This window comes from Battus philenor, unplaced genomic scaffold, assembly GCF_028537555.1.
Source record: "Battus philenor isolate CCGP_79_NKW_IND1 unplaced genomic scaffold, ilBatPhil1.0.hap1 SCAF_23, whole genome shotgun sequence".
Classification (NCBI taxonomy): domain Eukaryota; kingdom Metazoa; phylum Arthropoda; class Insecta; order Lepidoptera; family Papilionidae; genus Battus; species Battus philenor.
In genome coordinates this window covers 8,495,309-8,518,165 of record NW_027181686.1, presented here as the reverse complement: position 1 = coordinate 8,518,165, position 22,857 = coordinate 8,495,309, and the positions used below count along the sequence as shown (strand labels likewise).

General features: G+C 32.2%; 1 protein-coding gene and 1 pseudogene across 2 annotated transcripts in view; one reads left to right on the top strand and one right to left on the bottom strand.

The window, feature by feature from the left end:
* Window positions 1-22,857, top strand: part of Mhcl (Myosin heavy chain-like) — a 253,705-nt gene that overhangs the window by 133,464 nt on the left and 97,384 nt on the right. For both annotated transcript variants that reach the window (XM_068767408.1, XM_068767409.1), the window contains 10 exons: window positions 456-566; window positions 1,004-1,133; window positions 1,732-1,828; window positions 1,963-2,086; window positions 2,704-2,851; window positions 3,684-3,784; window positions 4,015-4,139; window positions 4,781-4,956; window positions 5,562-5,647; window positions 6,857-6,998. In XM_068767408.1, coding sequence (XP_068623509.1) covers window positions 456-566; window positions 1,004-1,133; window positions 1,732-1,828; window positions 1,963-2,086; window positions 2,704-2,851; window positions 3,684-3,784; window positions 4,015-4,139; window positions 4,781-4,956; window positions 5,562-5,647; window positions 6,857-6,998 — 1,240 coding nt within the window. The remainder of the gene's footprint in view (window positions 1-455; window positions 567-1,003; window positions 1,134-1,731; window positions 1,829-1,962; window positions 2,087-2,703; window positions 2,852-3,683; window positions 3,785-4,014; window positions 4,140-4,780; window positions 4,957-5,561; window positions 5,648-6,856; window positions 6,999-22,857) is intronic.
* Window positions 2,994-3,621, bottom strand: LOC137924330 (NADH-ubiquinone oxidoreductase chain 1-like; annotated as a pseudogene).

The following is a 22,857-nucleotide window of genomic DNA, read 5'->3' as shown; positions in this document are numbered from 1 at the left end:
TCTATGTAATGAATATAAACCATTTGATATCCGTAGAAATGACCTCTTGCTCTACGCCTTTAACTATACTTCTACGCTTTACATCTGTAACCATAATTTATATTTATTTAATGCTTTATCGTAAATAACACGAGAAAAGAAAATAAATCATAAATAGACAAATGAAGAAGCACAAATAGTGATCTCAATTAAATGGACTTTGAATCTAGAAAAAAATAATGTGCGCGTTCACGAAAGGATAGAAAGGATTGGAAATCAGATGTAAATAAACATTAAAATGCAATAAAAGAACACTACGCAAACAATCCCTGTAAATACATGTTTAATTTTGTAGGAAACAAATAAAATTTTGACGTTTTATACATTAAATAAACTTGCAATATGGTAATTACATATGGAGTGCCAAAAACAGGAATTTAATAAGAAAGTTCTAAGTACATTATTTTTAATTTCAGAACGCCATCCCCTTCGAGCGAACGAGAAGTACCAGGTTCGGAAGCTTTGGATGCCTTTGTGACCGGCCTGTACAACGAAACCTTTAACATCGTCGCCGCATTAGTCAACAGGTCAGCAAACTGAAATAATAACTACTTAACCAAACATAACAATGATACAAAATGAATATGATTAATTACGTTCTCCTTAAAATACAAGTGTTTTAGTTAAAAATCACTCCACCATCAGCTATAAGCGGATTCTGGGCTGCTTCGGCTTCATAGCTGAGACGCATCTAGAGAGTCTCGATAATCTGATTGTAGGATAGGTAGAGACAAAGATACCACGAGGGCGATCACCGACCCGATAAGCGTACTCTGTGCTGGTAGTGACGGGCATACAATAACGGAAGCACTTATAAATGGAAGTCACAAAGGCCCGTGGAAGCAACTTGTCGAACCAAGGTTTTCCTGGAAGAGCGTGTTCTTAAGCAATGAATATAAAAGATCAAGAACTAATAAGTTAAAATAGTTTTAAAATGAGCAATGAAATGAATATCGATTTCCAGGAGCCTGTCGACGTCGGCAAGGACCTCAGCGTCGATCCTGCTACTCGACAGCCCCGGTGCAGACAACCCGATGTGCGCTGGACAGCAGAGCGGCGCTTCGCTGTCCAAACTCTTGTCTAATTATTTACAGGTACGAAATTCCACGCACACTTATTGATTTATTTTATCTATTACTTAATCCACAACTTTCTTTAGATACCATCCGATACACAACGTAAATTATTTATAGTTGATTTTCAACACTTTCTATACATTGTTTGTCCTTTTCACAGGCTTACTTTATAGACGAAATGGTATCGATAGTAATTAAAACACAATATTTTTTTTTATTTATTTAGTCTGCTTAAAGTTTGTAGAATTTTACAATAATTTATGTATGTATGTATACACGCCATATACATTTTATAATACCTTATTATCTGTTTGTCGCCACCATCATGCCACCTCTCATACCACTGCTGGATATGAGAGGTCCAGCAATGGTCTTTTCTGATTTCCTATAGAACCGATTAAAAGAGGTCTGCATCCAGCGTCGTAAGACGATAAACGAAAGATACGGTTCACTTTGAGGATGGACGTCCTACAGCGTGCTTGCCAGTTTGCGTTCTCGTCTCTAGAACTTTAAGGCTCCTGCGGAGATCCACTGCCACTTTGTTATTAGCGTGTTATTGTTATTATATTAATATTTATATTTTAGTAATATTAAGATACTAATGTTTATTAATTAGGAGCGCTTACAAGCAGTCTTCCACGACGCCATGCTGGTCGCCCCGCGTGAGAGATATGCACAAGAAGGCATCACTCTAGACGACGGAACTGAAGAGGGTAAGTGTTATCGCAGCTATCGGTGGACATTATCTTTTGAAGTAATAATAAACGCGATCGGTGAAGACATCATTCATCAATAATGGTATGAAAATGTTATAAAAAGATGTTTAATTTTGTGCTTTTTATATCAGACTGGCTCTCGGAGACGGTTAACCCCGGACCGATGGTGGAGCTGCTCGACAAGTCCCCGCAGAACTCTATCGTGCGCAGTTCTCAAGCTGACCTGAGAGACGGCGATCGACGGGGGCTACTTTGGTAAAGATCAATATTACTACTTATTAATCAAGTCCATGCAATTATTGTTTTTGCTTATTACTTGTAATACCATTTTAAATCATGTGAATGTACGACAAAGATTAAATAAACAAATACAAAATAGACATTTCAATATGGAAATACTTGTTATTAACGATTGTGAGTTTTTACGGAAATCGGCGAACAGAAAATAATTTACGGAAAATGATCGTAGGAATATGTTAATATAAACGGCGTATTTAAATGAATTAAACTGGAATATTAAAAATGAAATTTTAATTCTTTTATTATCATGTTATTTGGATATCGATATGTCCACTCTCATTCCAGACTCTATATATTTACAAATCTATATATCTACAATTTCCAAAGTAATAATATGTGGGAAGAGACTGAATATTCTGTTACCTTCTTCCTTTTTTAATGCTTAGGTGTTCCTTTACACAGGCAGATACAAAGGTTGTTAAAGATGTAGTATAATATATTGAGGCATTTTGTTTGTAAAATACTTTTTGATTAATAAACGAATGATTATTCTCCTCTGTTTTCAATCAGACCTTCCTACATATATATGGTAATCTTTACGATAGTATTATAGTAATTCATGTATCGTACAGGTTGCTGGATGAGGAGTCCATGTATCCCGGCTCGTCTGACGACTCGTTCCTGGAGCGTGCGCTCTCGCACTACGGCGCACCGCATCACACGCACTACCTAATCAAAAAGTCACCGCACGCCAGGCAGTTCGTTTTGCAGCATTTGCAGGTGATAATCATTTTCATACTTCTATATCAGATCATAAGATAGACATATGACCTTGTTAAGATCGTCAGGAGACGCTGGGTAGAGGCCCCTTCTAGTATGTCCAGATAATACGTTTGAAATAATTATGATGATGATAAATTTGTTAATATTTGTTTATTATTGTTAAAATGAAAGCAAACCCCTCTCTTCTGTATTCAATATTAAACCCAGAAACTAATTCTCTCTCTCCCTTTGCAAAGTGAAAAGGAGTTTCTAGCTGATATTCAACATAATCTCAAAGAAATTATTAAAATTAAACATAAAATTATTTCTTGATAAAAAAAGATATTAATTTAAATCTATAATTAAAATAATTCTTGATAATATAATTAAGGCTAATCTAACTCTATAAGAAATAGTTTGAGCAACGCGTAATTAGAGTTAAAAGATCAACCAGCAACTATAATAGTATAAACTCCTAAACTAGTACAACATAAAAAAAATAAAACTCCTAAATTAAATCTAAGCATATTTAAATAATGAGGAATTAACATTCATAATATTAAAGAAATAATAAATCTAATAACAGGAGAAAAATAATAAGATATATAATTAGAATAATTAGGGAAAGTATGCTTCTTAGTAAATAATTTAATAGCATCAGAAAAAGGCTGTAAAATACCTATAAAGCCAACTTTATTAGGTCCCTTTCGTATTTTAATGTAACCTTAAACTTTACGCTCTAATAAAGTTTAAAAAGCAACTCCTACTAAAACACCAATAACTATTCATAGGTACTGTTGAGTAATTCGTATTTTGAAGAAATAATAAGTCGAATCTTTTTTTTCTACAGGGCACTAATCCAGTTCTATACGACGTCACGGGCTGGGTTAAAGCGAGCAGGGAGAATCCGGTCACGAAGAAAGCGCATACTCTCTTGCAGGAAAGTCAGAAGTGAGAATTGTTTAATTCATATATTATATAATAATTGTAATATTTTATCTGTGGTTCAATTCTACTATCACGTTAAAACATATATATAATCTACGGATTTTAGTTGATTGAATTTTAAAAAGAATCTATTAATTTAAATGGTAATACCATTTAAATATTTGGAAGCCACCTTAAACTTTATGGAATTATAATCTCGTTTATGGTATATTAAGAAGACTTGTAATATGCAGCGAAGACATCGGGCGACTGTCGTCGTGGTCGCGCGGTGCATGCGGTGTGGGCGCGTGGTCAGCTGCGGTGGGCGATGCGTCCACGCTCCGTCGCGCCTCCTCTATACGACGGACTCTGACATCTGGTAAGAGAATTTAAACTTTATTCCATAAGCTGTATGGTGTCAATTTGTTTGCAAAGACCTTACAATTCCAAAGATTGACCGTGCGTGCCGTTTCGCTTTGTTGTGAGAGAGGCTGGATACAGTTGACCCGCTTACAGCTTTAAGGAGGTCTTACAAGAGGTTTTACTTTGGTTTTCACTTCCGACCAGTCTCCTCCCCCTACCTAACCAATTTTTTAATGATCCTACCAATAATACTGCATCGGAAACTCACTTCAGAAATGACTTGATATTCGCTTTTTACAGACCTTAATCCTTTAGCGTGTAATAGAAAGGTTTCGCTGTTCGCATACGTATTCATTATAAATTTAATTCTTTATTATTTCGTCGACTACGTCGTAGCTGTTATTTACCTTAATTACTATATAACTCGGCGAGGTGGGCCGAGGTATAAAAAACATGAGCACCGTCACTGACCGTTGACGGCAGACAAACGGAACGAAGCGTTAAGCAACCTTAGTACAGCAGTTTCAGAAGCACTAAAATGAGTTTATTAATATTAATTCCTCCAAGAATAGGGTAAACAGAAATTTTAAAATTGTAGGGAAATTTTGTTTTTACTAGTTAAGCATAAGTACAGTTAGTAAGGGAACATTTGAACAGGCACGGCGGGCATGAAAAGACGCTCCACGGCGCTGCAAGCGAAGTTCGTGGCGGACGGCGTGGTGGACACGCTGCGTCGGTGCGGCGCGGGCGGCGTGCAGTTCGTGTGCTGCTTGCTGACGAACCAACCTTCAGATGCCACCGACGACATCAACGTACCTTTGCTACGCTCTCAGGTATATAGATTTTTAAAGAAAAAAACGACGTTCCATAAATACGTTACCTGAAATATTTCTTTCTCTCCTAGTTATATCATATTACATTTTATCCAACCCCCAAGAATTATTACTTCATAAAAGCTTAACCTCTCTTAAGAATAATGGATCATGAATAAATAGATTTTTTAATAATAACAACATTTAATTTATTTACTAATTTATACATTATTTAGATGTCCAAGGACAGACCGGGCGCCGGATTCAAGCGCTTCCAACGGGACCTATTGTAAAGCAGTAAACGTTCTGTAGCTGAAATGATGATGGTGATCTATAATCGGTGATGAAGAATATTAACTGTAATCGTTTCGTTCATTTAACCTCCGTGTTTTTGGTGTCACGTCTAGTGACATACAAGGTGTAAATATCTCCACTTAATACTAAATGACTTTTGCCATGCCATTGTAAAACTCTTAAAAGATTATATTATGGTATCTGGTCTTTGGTTTTACGAAACGGTATGTTTAGTAACCATTTAACATTGAAACTGACTTTAATCGATATTAATACAATATATAACACAAAGATATTACCAGACAAATCATTCATTGTATTTTTTTTTTTAGTTCCGTGGATTCCAATTGCTGGATGCAGCCAGATTGTACAAACAAGGCTTCCCTGAACATATGCCGCTATCTGAATTTGCAAGGCGGTAAGTTAACCAAAGAACAATTATCTGTTTTATACATTCTTTAAAATAATCTAGATATATTTATACGAAAATTGCATTGTTTGATATATTCTTTAAAGTTAAAGTCTTGATTTTAATTTAAAAAAATATACATTTTTTTGATAATATCCAAGCTGATATTAGTATTTTTTTTTTTAATTTTAAGGTAACAGTGCTAAGTACTTCCTAAGTTCTTACTTTGGGAAGATTATCCTGAAACAGAGAATCATCTTGTACCTGATTCACATCAGGCGCAGATACTGGCATACACCCTAAGGATGGCGATATGGTGTAGGGATTAGGAAGTGGTTGCACGAACCGTAATGCTAAATACTGTCTATTTGTTAGGGTGTTGTAAAAACAAACAAGATACTAATATTTATAAAATACTAGAAAAATTGTAATTAGTTCACTTTAATTTAGTTAAAATTTGTTTAGGATTTATTTAGGATATAGTTTAAGAGACTCGAGTAACTTAGCTCAGTAAAGACTGTGACATGCAGAAACAAAAACAAAACGGAAATATTAAACATAATTGTAAAAACAAAGGCGCTGACGCTACTGTTTGTGGAATATTTCTACGGCATATAAACTTTAACGTTACGTGTTTCAGACAATCCTAGCAAACTGTGTTTTCGGAAAAAAGTTAATTAAAAAGCCAAGGCCTCACAATTTTTTTCTATTAAAAATACTCTCTGAAGTACCAAGTAAAAGAAGTAGTTGAGGTTAGAACGCGTTAACAATTGCGAAGGAATATAAAGATGCCTGTACATCAAGGTACTTTTTCAGTGTGTGCCCAAGTAGGAATTAAATATTTTAATAGAATCCAAAAATTCCTCTATCTAATTCACCACCAGTTTCCCTACGTAAAGAATGTTAGAGTCCATGGCATTGATATTTAGTGATGTCCATAACACACACTATGGCATAAATTGCACATATGAACATTCGAACACTTGGCATACAGTCGTTCTTCTTAAAGTCATCGGACGATGAGGAATAACGAATTCGTTTTATAGGAATCTATGGTGGGAGCCCATACCCAGCTATTATCATACGACAGAAATTATAATGATGTTCACAAAAGATTTGGAATAGTTTTTATAATCGACGCTTGTTTTTCTTGTAAGTTTTAGTTGATAAATACACGTATCAAGATAAGATAGAAATTATTCGATTATTTTACACCAGGTACCGGCTTTTGGCCACTTCTGAAAGCGAAACACAAGAAAATGCCCAACAGACCGCTGCACTATCCGACCGTCAGATTGTGGACGACATGCTGCTCGCTTTGGACCTTGACGTCACCAGCTATCGGCTTGGGCTCACACAGGTAAGTCGATTTGACATTTGACAGCTTGCAACAATGGCGGCAGCGTGAGAAATTTTTACAGTGACAACTGGAAAAACGTCAAGATAAATCGATTGGTAATTATTACAGAGATAATACCTATAAATTATTTATTTATATGTAGTTTCGTTGTTAATTCCCTGTTTTACTTACAATACGCGGAAATTACAAGCGCCATCTATCGGCGTTGCCCTAAGCTATAGAGGTGATATATATAATGGCGAAGGAATATATATATTGATTTAATATCTAACACGAAAAGATGAAAATGTGTGTATATGGCTTATGTAGTACATTTTTAGAAAATATTCCGAAGTAACGTACAAAGAAGAAATTTGTATGTAATGATTTTCAATGAAACTTTGCAAAGCGCCTACAATCAACGTTTTGTAATTTAACCGATTTCTGCAACAATTTTCTTTATTTTCTACCATTTCTATAATCAAATACGTATTACCTTATTATAATAAAAGTGACCCTATTTTTAAATCGTGGTATTACGTCGTTAATGTGAATTTAACTATCGGTTTACGTAACCGCGTGCGTATGAAAAGATTGTAGTGTAACCGTAATAATATGTTTGAAGGAAAAGCGCTACCGGTGTGGTCGCAGTAAAAAAATTGTGAATATTTTTCCGATGAATGTAATAACATATCTTATAGTTGGTTACTGGTGATACGAATGCTTGTCATTGAGTTTTTTCGAGACAGTGTTCTGCCTAAGAATGATTCTCAACATTTTTAATGTCGCGATTTATTTTACCGATTAACAAACATGATCAGTAAATACACTGCTTAAATAGTAACATTTCAATATACTCGTTATACTCATAGGTTTTAGTTTAAAATAAAATTTTATGTTTGATTCTTTACACGATCTACAATAAGTGTATGATCACTGGTGAATATGAAAAAATAATAACATAAAGCAAAATACTATGTTAACCCTATAGGTAGTTGTAAAAGCGATAAAAATTTTAAAATAGACGTCCACTGCAAGGCCTCCCCTAAGGAAATCGATGGAGGATATACCATAATTCCAACGCTTCGCGGGCGGATTGGCAATCGCGGTGTGGTTTTATGGTACGCAGGGGACACTGCTGCCCATCCTCTGTAAACTTCTGCGTGAGCAGTGGCAATCTTATATAATTAAAGACATATAGTCTACTGTAATCGGAATCGAATCCGCGATCTACGATCCCAATTCTCAGTCCTTTACCGCTGGGCTACGAGAGCTTTACAACCAAGAAATACATTAACGATAAAATACGGATACATTAAGAACATCCTTTTAAAAAATGTAACCTTGAGTTGACTTGAACAAATTACGTGCATTTTAAATTATATTTTTTCAACACGTTGTGAAAAATAACTTTAATCTGAAGATTCGAATTATTCTGAAGAAATATACAATTTAGATCACAAGAACAATTTTCATCATTATATTATATGTTGTTATTAGAACCTTGAAAATATAAAGCTGTTTCGGCAAATTGTTTTAAACCTCTAGGCAGTCTTTAGCGCTTGGGCAGCGGCTTCAAATGAAGTATAAGATATTTAATATAGAAATGAATGTACAATTTAGTAATAATCATAAAATATATTTTTATAAATAAATTTTAACTGTATTTACTTGCTGGGAGAAGAAAGATCCGTATTAAAGGGCGGCAGTCTCTCTCTCAACTGTCTGCGCTCAGTAAACATGAAAAAAACATATAGTGAACAAAACATCCTGGCGATTCAAATGAGAATTAAAAAAAAACTATTGTTATTTTTTACTTGTAACGTCTCTTTTTTAATTTTATAATTGATCACAAATGTTTTTTTTTTAGTTTGAACTTGAAATTGAACCTTTGTTACATTTAGTTAAGTATTTAAATCTATTAATTGGGATACATAGTGTAATTATTATGTCACGATAATGAGCCTTGATGACATGCGGAATCCAATGTAATTATTTTGCTAATTTTATTCGTACCACTGTTTAACGTTAGTATCTTTTTACATTATTAAATAAAAAATTAACGTTCAGACTATTGTCGTATTGTTGTATTTACAGAGATCGATCAAAATGATCAAGTATTACATTATATAACGAAACCGCAACTGCCTTTTATTCTGTTTCAATTTCTAGTCTAGGAAAATGTTCACAAAATGCGTTACGCAACAGAAAGTAGAGTGAAAAAGGCTTAGCTTGCCTTTCATTTGGTCAACGTTCCAATAATCCGATTAATCTTAATATATATTTTTTCCTTGTCTTTTACAAATAAGTTCTTTTTAAATTATTTATTGAAATCTATTTGTATATAAGAGATTTCTAGTTATTTATTGATTCACCACGAATTTTATGAAACGATTACAAGTTTAATTTTTGACTGATTATTTAGTTATTTTGTTTAGTTTCGCTTATTTATTTAGTTACACCAGCTGTACACATTAGTTAAAAATACATTAAAACTTGCCGTAGCAAGTTTTAATGTATTTTTTTTTTAATTTTACGAAATTAACGGCTCTGTTGAGTTCCCTTATAAGTGACAAAACATTTAAAATGTCAAAATGTCAGTTCAGGTATATATGGTATGTGCCTATAAGATGTCTCAAAATTGAGTGAGGTTATGAATGAAAAATTGCAGAAAACCGGTATGAGAATATTGTTAGGATATTATCAACTAGTAAGATTACATACATGATAAAATACTCTCATACATCGAAGAAACTTTTCTTTTTATGGTTTGACGTACACATATCATAATATTAAATGACCATGTCTTCATACTTCCTTTCTAAAACATAACGTATACTCTATCGTTTTATTTGACAGGTTTCATAAATTTAAGATAATTTATTATCTATAATTCAGTGATTAACTGCTTTGTTTTAATATTAGACGGTGTATCGCCTGTATGCCATGTCGCGTGACCTAAAAATACGAAGCTAGTCACGTCGGCCTAGCGGTCAAATTTGTATACGCTTATTAAATTATTAAAACCATTTAACGGTTTTTATGAACAAAAGAAAGTTGTATTGCAATAATATTTTAAAAAATGATGTGTAAAAACGATAAATGTATTTTTCTTTAGCAAATAAGTAATTGATTTATGAGGCTTTATAGTGATTAAACGCTTTTTAGTTACTCTTTCACCTTATTCAAGTATTTTTTATGTTTTATAGCTTTTAATTTTTATATTTTTATAAAAGATAAAAACCTTTGGTGTATATTGAGTTGAATTTGGCAAATAGCTCGTAAAGAACACATTTATGATTATCATTTTTAAAAAAAATGTTTGATGCCAGTGCTTTCTACTAAAAACACGACAAATAATGTATGGTACGTCCTTTCCAAAATTGTTTGCAGAAATAACGATGTATTATGAGGACCGGAAAGTAATATCGTTTGTGCGCATGTCGATATTTAATTCTCATTTGATAGCTCATTACTTGAAAGACATTGTATACTAGATAGCAAAATTGATTAGAAATAAAAACTTAATAATGTAGTCAAGTGAATTTAACTTAAGAAAGCGACATTACTTTCCGGTCCTCCCTAATATAATAAATAACGACGAATAAAAGTTTAAAAGGATTACTACGTATTAAAATAAATTATTTATTGTGCCCGCAGACTTTATACTGCCAGAAGTGTCAGGGCGTTTCATATACAATGTAAAGAAAGCCCCGCTCACGTCATTTGCTTTAAAAAAAACTTACAGCCTTTGTTGTTTAACATGTTAATATTAAATTTTATATTTATGCTATGGTTGGTGTGAATTACTACATGTTGTTACTTATTGCTTTTGCATTTAGCAAATATATAAATTTTATTATCGTTTGCATCATTTACGGCCCTTTATATTATGCTCGTGAACGTTGACACGACTTTCCTTGCAATAAAAATTTACCACACAAAATAATTTTTTTGAATTTACTTAACTGAAATTAAAATAAAATAAAAACTGCAAAAAGCTAGTGACCGCTTTCTTTCGCATACATATTAATTACTCGTCTTTCATATAATATAGGTCTTAAGGTTCTGGATTGGAGACCACAGAGCGGTAAGCGTGGCGTGGGATGTCTACTAATAAGGTAGACCTGTACGACCTATTTCAAGTCATCAGAAAACGCTGTAAGCAGGTCATCCTATTGATCCTATTGCAAATCAATTGGGAGGCTTATATCCTGTCCCACAACTGAAAGGCTAAAAGTGGTAGTCGTTAAACTATAAAATCCTTAATATATGAAAATATCGGTCAATAAGTAAAGAAACTAGTTCTATTCCGATACAATGTTGTAAACAAAGCGAGCCGCGTAGTGAAAGTGTAGCTTGCATAAGAATAATTATTATCTACAGAGATCTGTGGCTGCCACTTCTTGATACTTTGGAAAGGAATTAGTTATGCACCGTATAAAATACCCCATCTTTAACAAATTTTAGTTTTGCTATGACAAAAGTACTTAGACTTATTTAAACGAAAAAAACTTTTTTTTTACGTTATTCATCGATAAACAAATATTTCATAGTTGTTGGCTAATTGTTAAACGGATATCTGTGAATAACATATTTGTAAATAATAAATATTAATGAAAAGGTTTTACCAGACTGTACTAATACGTAAAGAGAAGAGAAATGGTTATATTTGATATAGTTATTTTAGATGCAAATACTAATCGGTATAATGCGGTCATACTCAAAAATTTAAATAAGTAGTTATTTAAAATTTTCGTCTTTAGTCTGTTTTCATAGGAGAAAAGACAGTATTTCTAATGTGCTCAATAATTGTAAAAGCTTGCAGAAATCTGTGGTATGGCCGCGGAACTACCCACATAAGAAACCATAAAATATAGTATTTGTTTTGTTAAAAAATGATAATATAAAATCTTAACTTTTTTTAATATGTGATTTATTTACAAGTATCAACATTGAGCAGGCGTTGTATTTAAAGACATCGGGCGCGTCAAAAACGTTCATAAACCAACATTACACAAATGTACGTAACCGATCACGTAATATACGCGGTACTTCCGAACGGGCCCCATTGGCCTTATTTATCCGTCGGCTTTGTCCGAATCGGACGAGGTAAGTGTCACTCGTCCCCGATTACCGTAATGGGGTGCTACGTCTTAAAGGTTCAAGTGTCAACGTTGTATCATTTTGGGTTATTGCATAAAGAGTAACTCTTTTTATGTTTAAATGGAATTTAATGTTTGTTAAGTTTTCGCTAAAGTTTAGCTTATTTAACCAATTTTATTATTTATCAAAAGTCACAATAGTGCCTTATGTTTTGCAGACTTAAAATAAATCATAAATAAGTTAGAAATAGTTGTTCACTTAAGGACCAGGCCCTACGTACATTTTAATGCAGAAATTATAAAGAAATATCTATCATTGTAAAAAAAAAACTATTTACTGTATGTATAAACCTTCATTGCGCATCAATTCGTTGGTAGGTATACATAACATTGTTAAAAGTTACCAAAAAGCAAGACAAATTATAGTTTTCAAAAGTAGAAAATATTTCCCTTTTTGCACTTTAATTTTTTTATTTTTGGTTTTGAAATAATTGAACGTTACAAGATGCGTAAGAACAATTTTTTTTTACAATTTACGTTGGTTGTTTTTAGTATTGCGCGGACATGGCAAAAAATAGTAATTTGTGCCCCTCGGTATGACAACGAAGCATGTTTTCAAATAGCGGAACCCGCGATGCCGTCCTAGGCAGTAGAAGTGTACATTTTATTATATTTTTTCGTTATTCAGAATAAAACTTAGCCCTGTTTTAGCATGTTAATAAAGTTGTCATAATGTACAACTTTGAACACCCAGTCTTATCTCCAAGATTAAGTCATAGATTTGAACGTCAAAAATACCGATATCGAATAACAAATCCTCAAAACATTAGTTTTGAAAATTGACGATGTTCAAACACCGTTACTTATTTCCATAAATGCAAATACAGCTCGGAACTGGTACAAGATAAATATATTCAAAAATAAATTTAATAACTTCAGATGTGGTTACCTTTGTAAGTAACAAAGACGTTGTTATAAAGCAACGAATTACTTATTGATATAGTTAAATTGCAAAAATAACTGAGACTGCGATAAAACTGAATTTAGAAAGTTGTACATCAATTTTAAATCGAATTTATATTCGTTTTTGATCAAGCCATGAAATGGTAAAAGACTTTTTTTTAATTGTTATTATTTTTGCAAATTAATTAGAGAAGCGGGAAGTACTAAAAGAAAACAGCCGGAGAAGGTTCGCCGGCAACAAGTTATCCTTTCACTTGTGCTTATAATATTAAGTTACACTGTAGAGATCGTTGACTTGGGAAATTTGAAAAAAACATGGCTCTCGTAAACATAGGCTATAACTTGCTATTATCTCTATCAAATATAATTTAACAATAGACATTCTCTTTTTTGTAACTGGTAAATATATAATAGTAGATAATGAAACATTGTTTTGAAAGTATTATCAATTTCGTTTTGTTAGAGGTATTAATATATTTGTAACTTGATATGTTATTATTTATAAATATTTTTCGACGCGTGTTTTATATATACGCCTACGTCTTTCACGATGCTGTGTTTACTATGAAGATGCGAACCATATATCAGTAACTAAACAGTGATATGTAAGTGACTATGTTCAGATTTCGGGGTACTTATCTGTTGTGAAGGGTCTTCGTGTGAATAAAATCGACTAGTGTATATTGCCCGACAATTTGTTTGGCACGTCGGACAGTAGAGTAAAACAAAGGATAAAGATCGATTGAGTCCGGTTTTGAAAAAAGCGTGGCCGTATCGGATGACTCACTTTTTGTTTCCACTGTGCAAAATTATTTCGAAAAACACACTTGTGAAAGACCCAAGTGAAAACTCCACGATCCGTTATTTGTATTAATAAAAATCACACAAAGTTTTATGTAACATTAAATATATAAATAAAGTAAAAACCTTATGAAGATATGCGACGTGCTATAGAAGTGAACATATAAATACGATTTTCTTCTTCATCATCATCATGATTTCAGCCGTAGGAAGTCCATCGCCTTTCCAACTGCGCTGCTTTTCCGTTGGTGCTGAGCTCTCCAGAACCTTATGGTCCCAGAGGACATCTGTTCTGCGAGCTAAGTGGCCTTATCATTGCCACTAACATGCCAATCTGTAGGGCTATAACAATTACTTTCGTTCGTCAACAGATCTTATCATTACAGATTCGACCTCATAGAAAAATCCCAAGCATAGCCCTCTTTATGGACGTTGATCGACTAGGCCCGAAGTGAAAACAATATTAACTGCCATAAGTCGTCGTTGGTAAAATACATTGATCTTAGACCTTCGTCTTAAGACACCGAGGGATATTGGACGAGATGTTGTTCTGACAGCGGCCCAGCCGAGTTGCATTCGCCGATTGACCTCATTCAAAGTTGGACATATATATATATATATATATGTGTGTATATATATATATATATACATACATGTATGTATATAGTTAAAATGAATTTTAAATGTTTTTAAGGTTTAAGTTGCTTTTCAAATTTGCTGATGCACAAATTGAATTGACAATAAAAAATAATTAGTTTAAAAAAATAATGAATTTCTCTTTTCTCTCGTGAGATATGTAATACGATTTTTTATTTTTTTTTCAATACAATTATTTTTATACGTGCGCTGTGAACTGTTTATTGCTCATTATTTAGCGAACTGGTTCACTTTAAGCTGGCGTTGCCTCTTATCGGTTTCATTAAGGAAACTCTGACTGTTTGGGTTTGAGAAACTCCAATAAATTGGTTATAATTACTCGAAGAGATATAATTGCGTATATTTGTTTATGGGGGCGATCGGTTTCGAGAGTGCTCGGATTTCGCTTTTAATTGTAACCGGATCGAAGGTTAATGCAACCTTTAAAAAGTAAATATTTTATTCCTGCGGTCAAAAGTATTTTAATTAATGTACGGCAGTGTTAATTAAATGTAAAGCACATAGACATTGACCGAAATTAACTGTAATAAAAGACGTACTAAGAAATTTCACCTCCGGCCAAAAGAAACGAAAATTTCTAAAATATTTTTTTTAATTATACTTGATTAATATGTAATGAACACTTGTTTTGAACAAAGTAGGCATAAATAATTAACTTTAAGACTTTTATGCAAAATTTCTTTACGTTCATTCTCAAATATGAACTCGGGGTTATTGTTGCGTTAATAATGTTTAAGAAAAAACAGTTTTGTATGAGATGTCTATAATCTATGTACAGAGAATTTTTTTTATATTTACTTCAATCTCAGCTACACAAAAAGATCTGTTAATTATATTTCTGTCGTCGACTTCCTTATAAAATATACCTTGTAGTAATTGGATTTCAGCAGAGTATTATTTATAGTCATGTAGATTTTTTTATAAATCGAATAATAATAGAGCCATCAGGCATACGCAAAAAGTTATAAAAGATCTATAATTTCATTTATTTTATCAATGGTGTTCAAACGTCGCGATGTATAGGAGGCATATTAAAAGTAAGATAACTATTTTATGCGGTTAAAGTTAAACAAAGCTTCTACATTAAGCATACAATTCGTCTTTCGAGTGCTTCATCCACACATTTGACCTCTGTCCAATGCTGTCAAACTGTTATTTAAAGTCGTATCTCTACGCCTTAACTTATTGGGAATATTTTAACATTAGATTTTTTCTTTACTTCTGACGCACAAAAGTGGTTTACCATTATTATTATTAATAATGATATTGTAATACAATTTTGTAAGTTTATTTAGCAAAATCATCCTGTTTTGTGCATTTTGAAACTCTATATAAATATTGAACGAGGATATTTTTATCCTGATGATTGAAAATTACCTTATTCAAATTTAAATTATCATTAATTGTTATCCATGCTACGCTTTGTATAAATATCGTAATGTAATAACGTATTTGTAGCTTAAAGTCATTAATAACTTGCCGAGACAAACGATTTAATTTATTGGAACACAAAATTGAATACACAGAAACAATACTTGGGGAACCACTATGTGTATGCCAATGATGGTCATTTAGTTTTTAAATAACTATTATTAGTTACAATCAAGAGTTCAAACAAAGCTATAAAACATGATTTATTTTCCCCAGATTTTGCCGCACATTTCAATTAGATAGAAAGTTTGGCAGAGCTATATAGAAACATTCTTGTAAGACCAGTTTTAAATCCATTCAATGATGATTTCAATTTTGTTCAAAATTTCCGGTTATATTTATTTTTTTAAACCTTTACCAATTTTAGAGACAAAGATACAGAGTATTCGTCTGCTCACCTCTATTTGCATTGAATGTAAAGGTCGACAGGGAAAAATTGAACAAAAAGTGAAAATTTTCACCTTTTCACCTGCTTTTTTTCTTACAAAACTGTGCAACCACAAATGGTTAGGTTAATAAACAAGTTTTGTAGTTGTAATATATTTATAATAATCCCATAAAAATATACAAGTGTAATGTTGTTTAATTTTATACAGTGTTCATAAAATTCGCATCTCAATAATAAACATTTGTCCTATCTTTATCAAAAACTACGCAGATAACCTTGTGTTTCGATCTTTCTAGAGGATAATCTACACCATTTACCTAATTGCTCTCACCTTCATTTTTTTAATTGAGTTAAAGGTGTTGTGGTACTTTTCCATAAGTTATGTTTTTTTTTTACTTTCGTATCCATGTTGTTATTTAAAATAATTACATGTTGTTACATTTAACCATAGCTTTTGAATTACGTATACCGTTTTGAATATATATGATTGTTTCAAACTCATTTTCGGAAATGTAAAACAGGGAGTAAAAGTTGTTACGATTTTTTAATAACTTAACTACTTTCTTTATACTGAACTTGGCGCGTCGTTTATTTGGTTATGGGTTGTTTTTTTGGTTTAAAATTATTTTTAACTAGCATCTCTACTTCGAAAGGCAATTTGTAATACACCATTTTTTACATAAGTATATTTTATAGAATTAGTATATAGTAGTTATATAGAACAATTGATGAATGATGTAAATGACGTGATATACAAACAACTGTGGACATCTCTCTTAAAGTGTACTAAAGTTTTGACAGTTTTTGACAGACGTTCGCGCTTTTTGCTATGAATTGTATGAAACACTTCTGTGATGAACTGGGCTTTCGCTTAACATTATACATTCCAAAAATTATGACAAATCCACAACACAATAATACTAACATGTTACTTTTTGGCGGCAGAGAACATACGCTGGTGGTGTGTGCATATTTAGACAGCTTCTATTATGATTTAATTTTTTCCCATCTCATAAATCTAGCTTATGATGGCAATCTCTCACTCTATTAGTCACTTCAGTATGTTCTTCAGAGAAAAATTTAGAGGTAGGAAATTAAACTTTTAATAGATATCAAAAGTTACATTTCATTGTCAAAATCACTTTAAAAAGAATTTAAACCGTTAAAGGTTTTTTCTTGTTCAGCCCGATTAAGATTTAAACGAGTGCACTAATCATCACATCATTTCAGCCGTAGTACGACAACTGTTGAACACTGGTTGAAAGCGGCCTGCACACTATGTTTGGCGGCAAATATAGCCATCGCAGTTGTACTTAGCTGTAACAAAAAGGATCTGCTACAAGAAAATCATGGATGATGGTTTTTTATCACAATCATCCATAATTTTTATTAATCAAATAAAATTGTACTTATTAACCGATATGATAATTATTAATTTCATAATTTATAATTATTTATTATTTTAATTATGTTAGAGATATTATATTAGGTAAGAATTTCGTGTATTTTCTAATTGTTATCTTTAATTTTCTTCAGCAATTTTCAGTTGTTACTTAGGTTATTTTTATCTGTCCAATTTTCTTTTTTAACACTCGTTATTTAAGTTTGTTACTTCACCGCGGGAAATAAATTGAAGTGCAACCTCCTTTCTTGTGCAATTAAACTTGAAACACACAAGTGTCATGTGGTCGAAGTCAAGTCGACCAATTATGGCCATCGCTGTCGATTTGCAATCAAAGGAATAATACGCCCTTCACTTGCGCGTTACAGTTACCACTCGATATAGTTTTTAAGAACACGATCGAATGAAAAAATCAGGAGCAAATTGCTAATAAATGGTTTTTAATATGGTTACGTATAATAATGATTATTACATGCTAACGCTTCTCGATTTTTATATGCAAGATCTTTTTTCCGTGTATTTTCTTTTTTGTTTCAGTAAATGAAAGGATTTTCATCAAAATAAAGTTACTTTTGGTATTTAAATATAAGGAACTAAAAGCTAACTTTATTTGTACATCAGAATAGAAATCTTTATTTACAACGCGGTTTTGTTTTACTTGATACTTTATCATAATTCCAGTTCGTAGCCAGTACACACAAAAAAACACTTACTCGAGCAATCGTCTACTTAGATGTCCCCCATAGTACCAACATTACTCACTCCTTCGCAACAATATATTCTTCTCTGGAACCTGCTCCCTCTGGATATTAGGATGATCAGGAATCGTTGCGCGTTTAAATCGAAGATCCGAAAGCTATTGCTTGACAAGTTGAAGGAATCATCACGATAATTCGATTTCATTAATTATTATTTATATAAATGGTATATGTAGATATTTAAATATATATTGTGGTATTTTATTTATAATTATAGGAAGAAGTACCAATAACTATATTTATAAAAGGTGTTTTCATGTGATTATTTTCCCTCTTAATTTTATTTTTCTGTTTTATTTTATTTTTTAATATTATTTGTTTCACCTATTTTTATTAATATTATCTTCGCACCGCCTAGCGGTTAACTGGTAAAGAATGTCTTCGGTATTAAGTTCGCTGTTATGCATAAAATGTATAAAAAGTATTTTAAATAAATAAATATACAACATAATTTGGGAATTATAGTAAAATATACGTCATATTTTTACTTTAAAGTATGTAAAATAAAGTACGAAATAATAAAAGCACCATCAGTCGATTTACAATTGTTTGAACGTTCGAAACTCTTGTACCTAAATGAATTTTTTATTAATGTCTTGTACTTCATTCCCGTTGACTTTTACTACCTTATCAAATTCATTGCTTTTCGAAGTAAAAGAGTTGTTGATTACAAAATAATAAATATTTTAAAAAATATTATTTTGTGTCAGATAATCTTTAAATTTGTATTTGTGATTAAGGTATTGTTATAAAAAATATTAATTTAACTTATAAGCACTTTCTCACTTCACATAAATCTCTTTTTAAGTTAGTTATGAGTTCTTACCTAAATTTTTACTTACAAGTTGTAGTTGACATTTTTACTAGACTGTCTTCTATAACAATGTTCTAATAAACACTGTCAATACGTACTTTGTTGCCGTTTCTCGCAAAATTTCAGATCGTGTTCTACTGTTCTACTCTCTCTTGTTAGCTTCAATTTCTAACATTGCTTGTACTATCATTTCAAGGCTTTTTAGGCTATCTTATCGTTTTAGCTTTACGCATTCGTGTGTTTTATAGCTGTATCTATATTTGCGCAGTTATCTTCAGATTTATGATTTTTCCTGAATGCAGATTCTATTAAGCGTATTATAATAGTAATAATAAGTGTAAATTATTAATACTAAACATTAAATTTTCAATCAAGTTTGGTTCGATGATTTTTATTATCGCATAATAATATGGGATACTGAGATAGGACGGTGCTTAAAAATAAATAAAAACTTAAAAATTATTAAAACACATTAAAAGATGAAAAAGTAAATTATGAATGAGATTGATCGATTTTTGCGGCCTGTAATCGCAAGTCTCAGTCCTCTGTGACTAGTCTGCCACTGGTTAATATACGCCTTAATATACGTTAATATACGCCTTTCTCATATTTGTAACAAAACATAATTTGTATTTGAAAAGCGATTTTACAATATTAATTATTCCGTTACGATGTTACTTTAATTACTAGTATACAATAGTGACAATTTCAAGTTTACTCAGGAGTTAAACACGTTTCCCTGAACATCGAAACTTTTCAGCAATATAAGAAATGAATAGTTAACCTGTGATTGCAAACATGTTATTTATACTGTTGATTGTATGGCTGCAATAAATGTAATAAATCGAAGTTTTTATTTATTTTGGACTAAAATTCTATTTAGTAATAAAGTAATCGATGTAGTCAAACTACTTTTAAAATCCACGCTATTACGGACCTTGTATTTCTTGTTGTCTTGCATATCAATAATTAATGAAATGTATTTATTATAATGACTAATACAAATGATAGTAAGTATCCACGAGCCATCTTGATTTGGTTTTCGATAAGATTTTTACTTTCACAGCGGATTAATTATGACTTAGATAATGAGATGGCATTACAAGCTGCAATAGCAGATCTTTTAAAACAGTTCTTCATAATTTCTCTTATGGTCTTAAAGTTATTATGCTTTCGCCTCAGATCGATTAAGATAATCCCATGTTTTCGGTGCCCTGAAACATGTACAATAAATAAGATTTAAAATGTGTTTACTCTGAAGTTAGTTCAACTCTGCAACTGTGGTTGATCTGTAATACGCCGCTGCAAGATTTCCACGATACTAATTTATTTATTTGTTTTTGTGCCATATTTGTATTATTATTTTCATCGTTATTACCGTTTGCCATGCACTGCATAAGTCTACTCGTCTGTCCACAATATGCATAAAGCAGATTGACTATTGGTCACAAAGCTAGGAAGACAGGTGTAAACGTAATCACCGGATTTGTGAATGGACGACCGCAGCCCCATGCGCTGGTTCGATTAGTTCCAATCTGCGCTCTATACCATAATAGCTGAAGCAATACATACCGACGAAGATCAGTGCAGATAACGTAACATAGTGATAAATTCGGCACAAGGAGGATATTATAGTGACTACAATCATTTAATTATATTATTGAATCTGTGATATATGGTTATTTTTCCACCTTAATAGAAAAAAGGTTGGCCACCTCTGCCCTTAACTCCGCAAATAGTGGATCGTGAGCCTCGTGAGGCTCTTTTTTTCGGCACAAAATGATTTTAGCGGGCTTGAAAATTAGCAGAAACATTCTATAACGTTGAAATATGAACAGTTTTGAAACTTCGTCCATACACTTTCTATGGAAACGGAAGGATATCATTCATATCGGTAGAGAATTTGAATCATATTATGGTCGCACTTAAGATATTTTCAAAATTAGTTATAATTATATTATTTCTTCAAATATAATATATCATAGACTGGACTTGAGAATGTCCGTGAACCCAAAAAAAAAATTGCTTAAATTATTTTTGTAACAATTCTAATTTTGTGTTTATGTGTTTATTTTATATTTAAAACAAACTAACAATAGTTTTTATTATAGTGTGTATAAACGTAACATAAGACTGACGCTACAACATTGTTTTACTTTAACTTCACTCTGTATGATTAAAGGTAATGAAATATCCTCATAAATTGTGGGAAATTCTCGTACGACGTTCTTATAATGCCACAGTTTCATTGTTTGATGAACATTACTACTATTACTCATAGTGTTAGCATCAAAGTAGGCGATTTCATACAAGAGACACGATTTCAGTTCCCACGTGTTTAGATTTCACCTTCCACACTCTCATCGTTTTATCTTTTTCACGGAATATATGTTGAAATGTTTTAAAATTTTGAGCATTAATTGGCGTAATATGATACTATTAGATATTCGGTAAATACCAGGCATCTGTCGACATCGGCAAGAATCCTCGGACCACTAGGTCCAACATCATCAACATCATTTCAGCTGTAAGACGCCCACGGCTGTACATAGGGCTCTACCATAGATTTGTAATAGCGCCGGTTGGAATCGGCCGGCGATGATCTTAAGGTAGTCAGTCTACCTTGTCCGTGGTCTCCACTTCAGAACCTTAAGGCTCTAGCTGTCTGTTCTATCAGTACTGCCCGCTATGGGGCCTAACCTCTGTTACTTTAACTTGCCTATTTGCTGATCTATATATTTGGTAAGATATTGCTGATCGCCTGCGAATATCCTTCTTGAATTTCCTAGAGAAATGCTCAGCCTAGAGCCCCAAGGAAGGCGAGGAATCTAATAAATAGATTTAGGTAGGTTTGGACAGAAGTTAATCAAAACCACGCACTATTAGTATTCTATATATAACATCAAAATATGCATTTCGTAATACAGTACATCGTCTTTAACCTTCAATTGAAAACTCAGTGCACCGTGAAGAGTTTTGCAAGGCGCTTTCGTAATTTGACTTTCAGCGGCTGCTCGAGAATTACTCTTGCAAACGTTGGAACCCTCCGGACGTATCATTGATATATACATTGCATAAATACACGGTCTTTATCTGTACTTGTATACAGACTGTTTTATATCCATAAAGATGTTTGCCGATGTTGTAATTTATTCATGCCTATATCTCTTTTTAATATAAAAATATGCTGATGCATAAATAGATAAACGATACAATATTTTTTATTTATTTCTATATTTTATGCTATAATTGTTATAAAAGGCTATTAACATAATAAAGTTGGCTAATAGTATTGAATTTACTTTGTCTTAAGTATGCAAATTTGGTAAGTCTGATTAACAATTATTGCAAAATAACTTGTTAGATGTACGCAAATATTACAAAAGTAAATTAAAATAATTTTTAACGTATTGTTACATTGTTTATCTCTGAATCACTATGATATGTGGATATCAGAGACCTCAGTTATTTACATGACCATAGGTGTTCAGCAAATATAACGTTTTTGTAATGCCGGGAATGAAAACATAAAGATGTTTTTTTTATGAATTAATGAACATT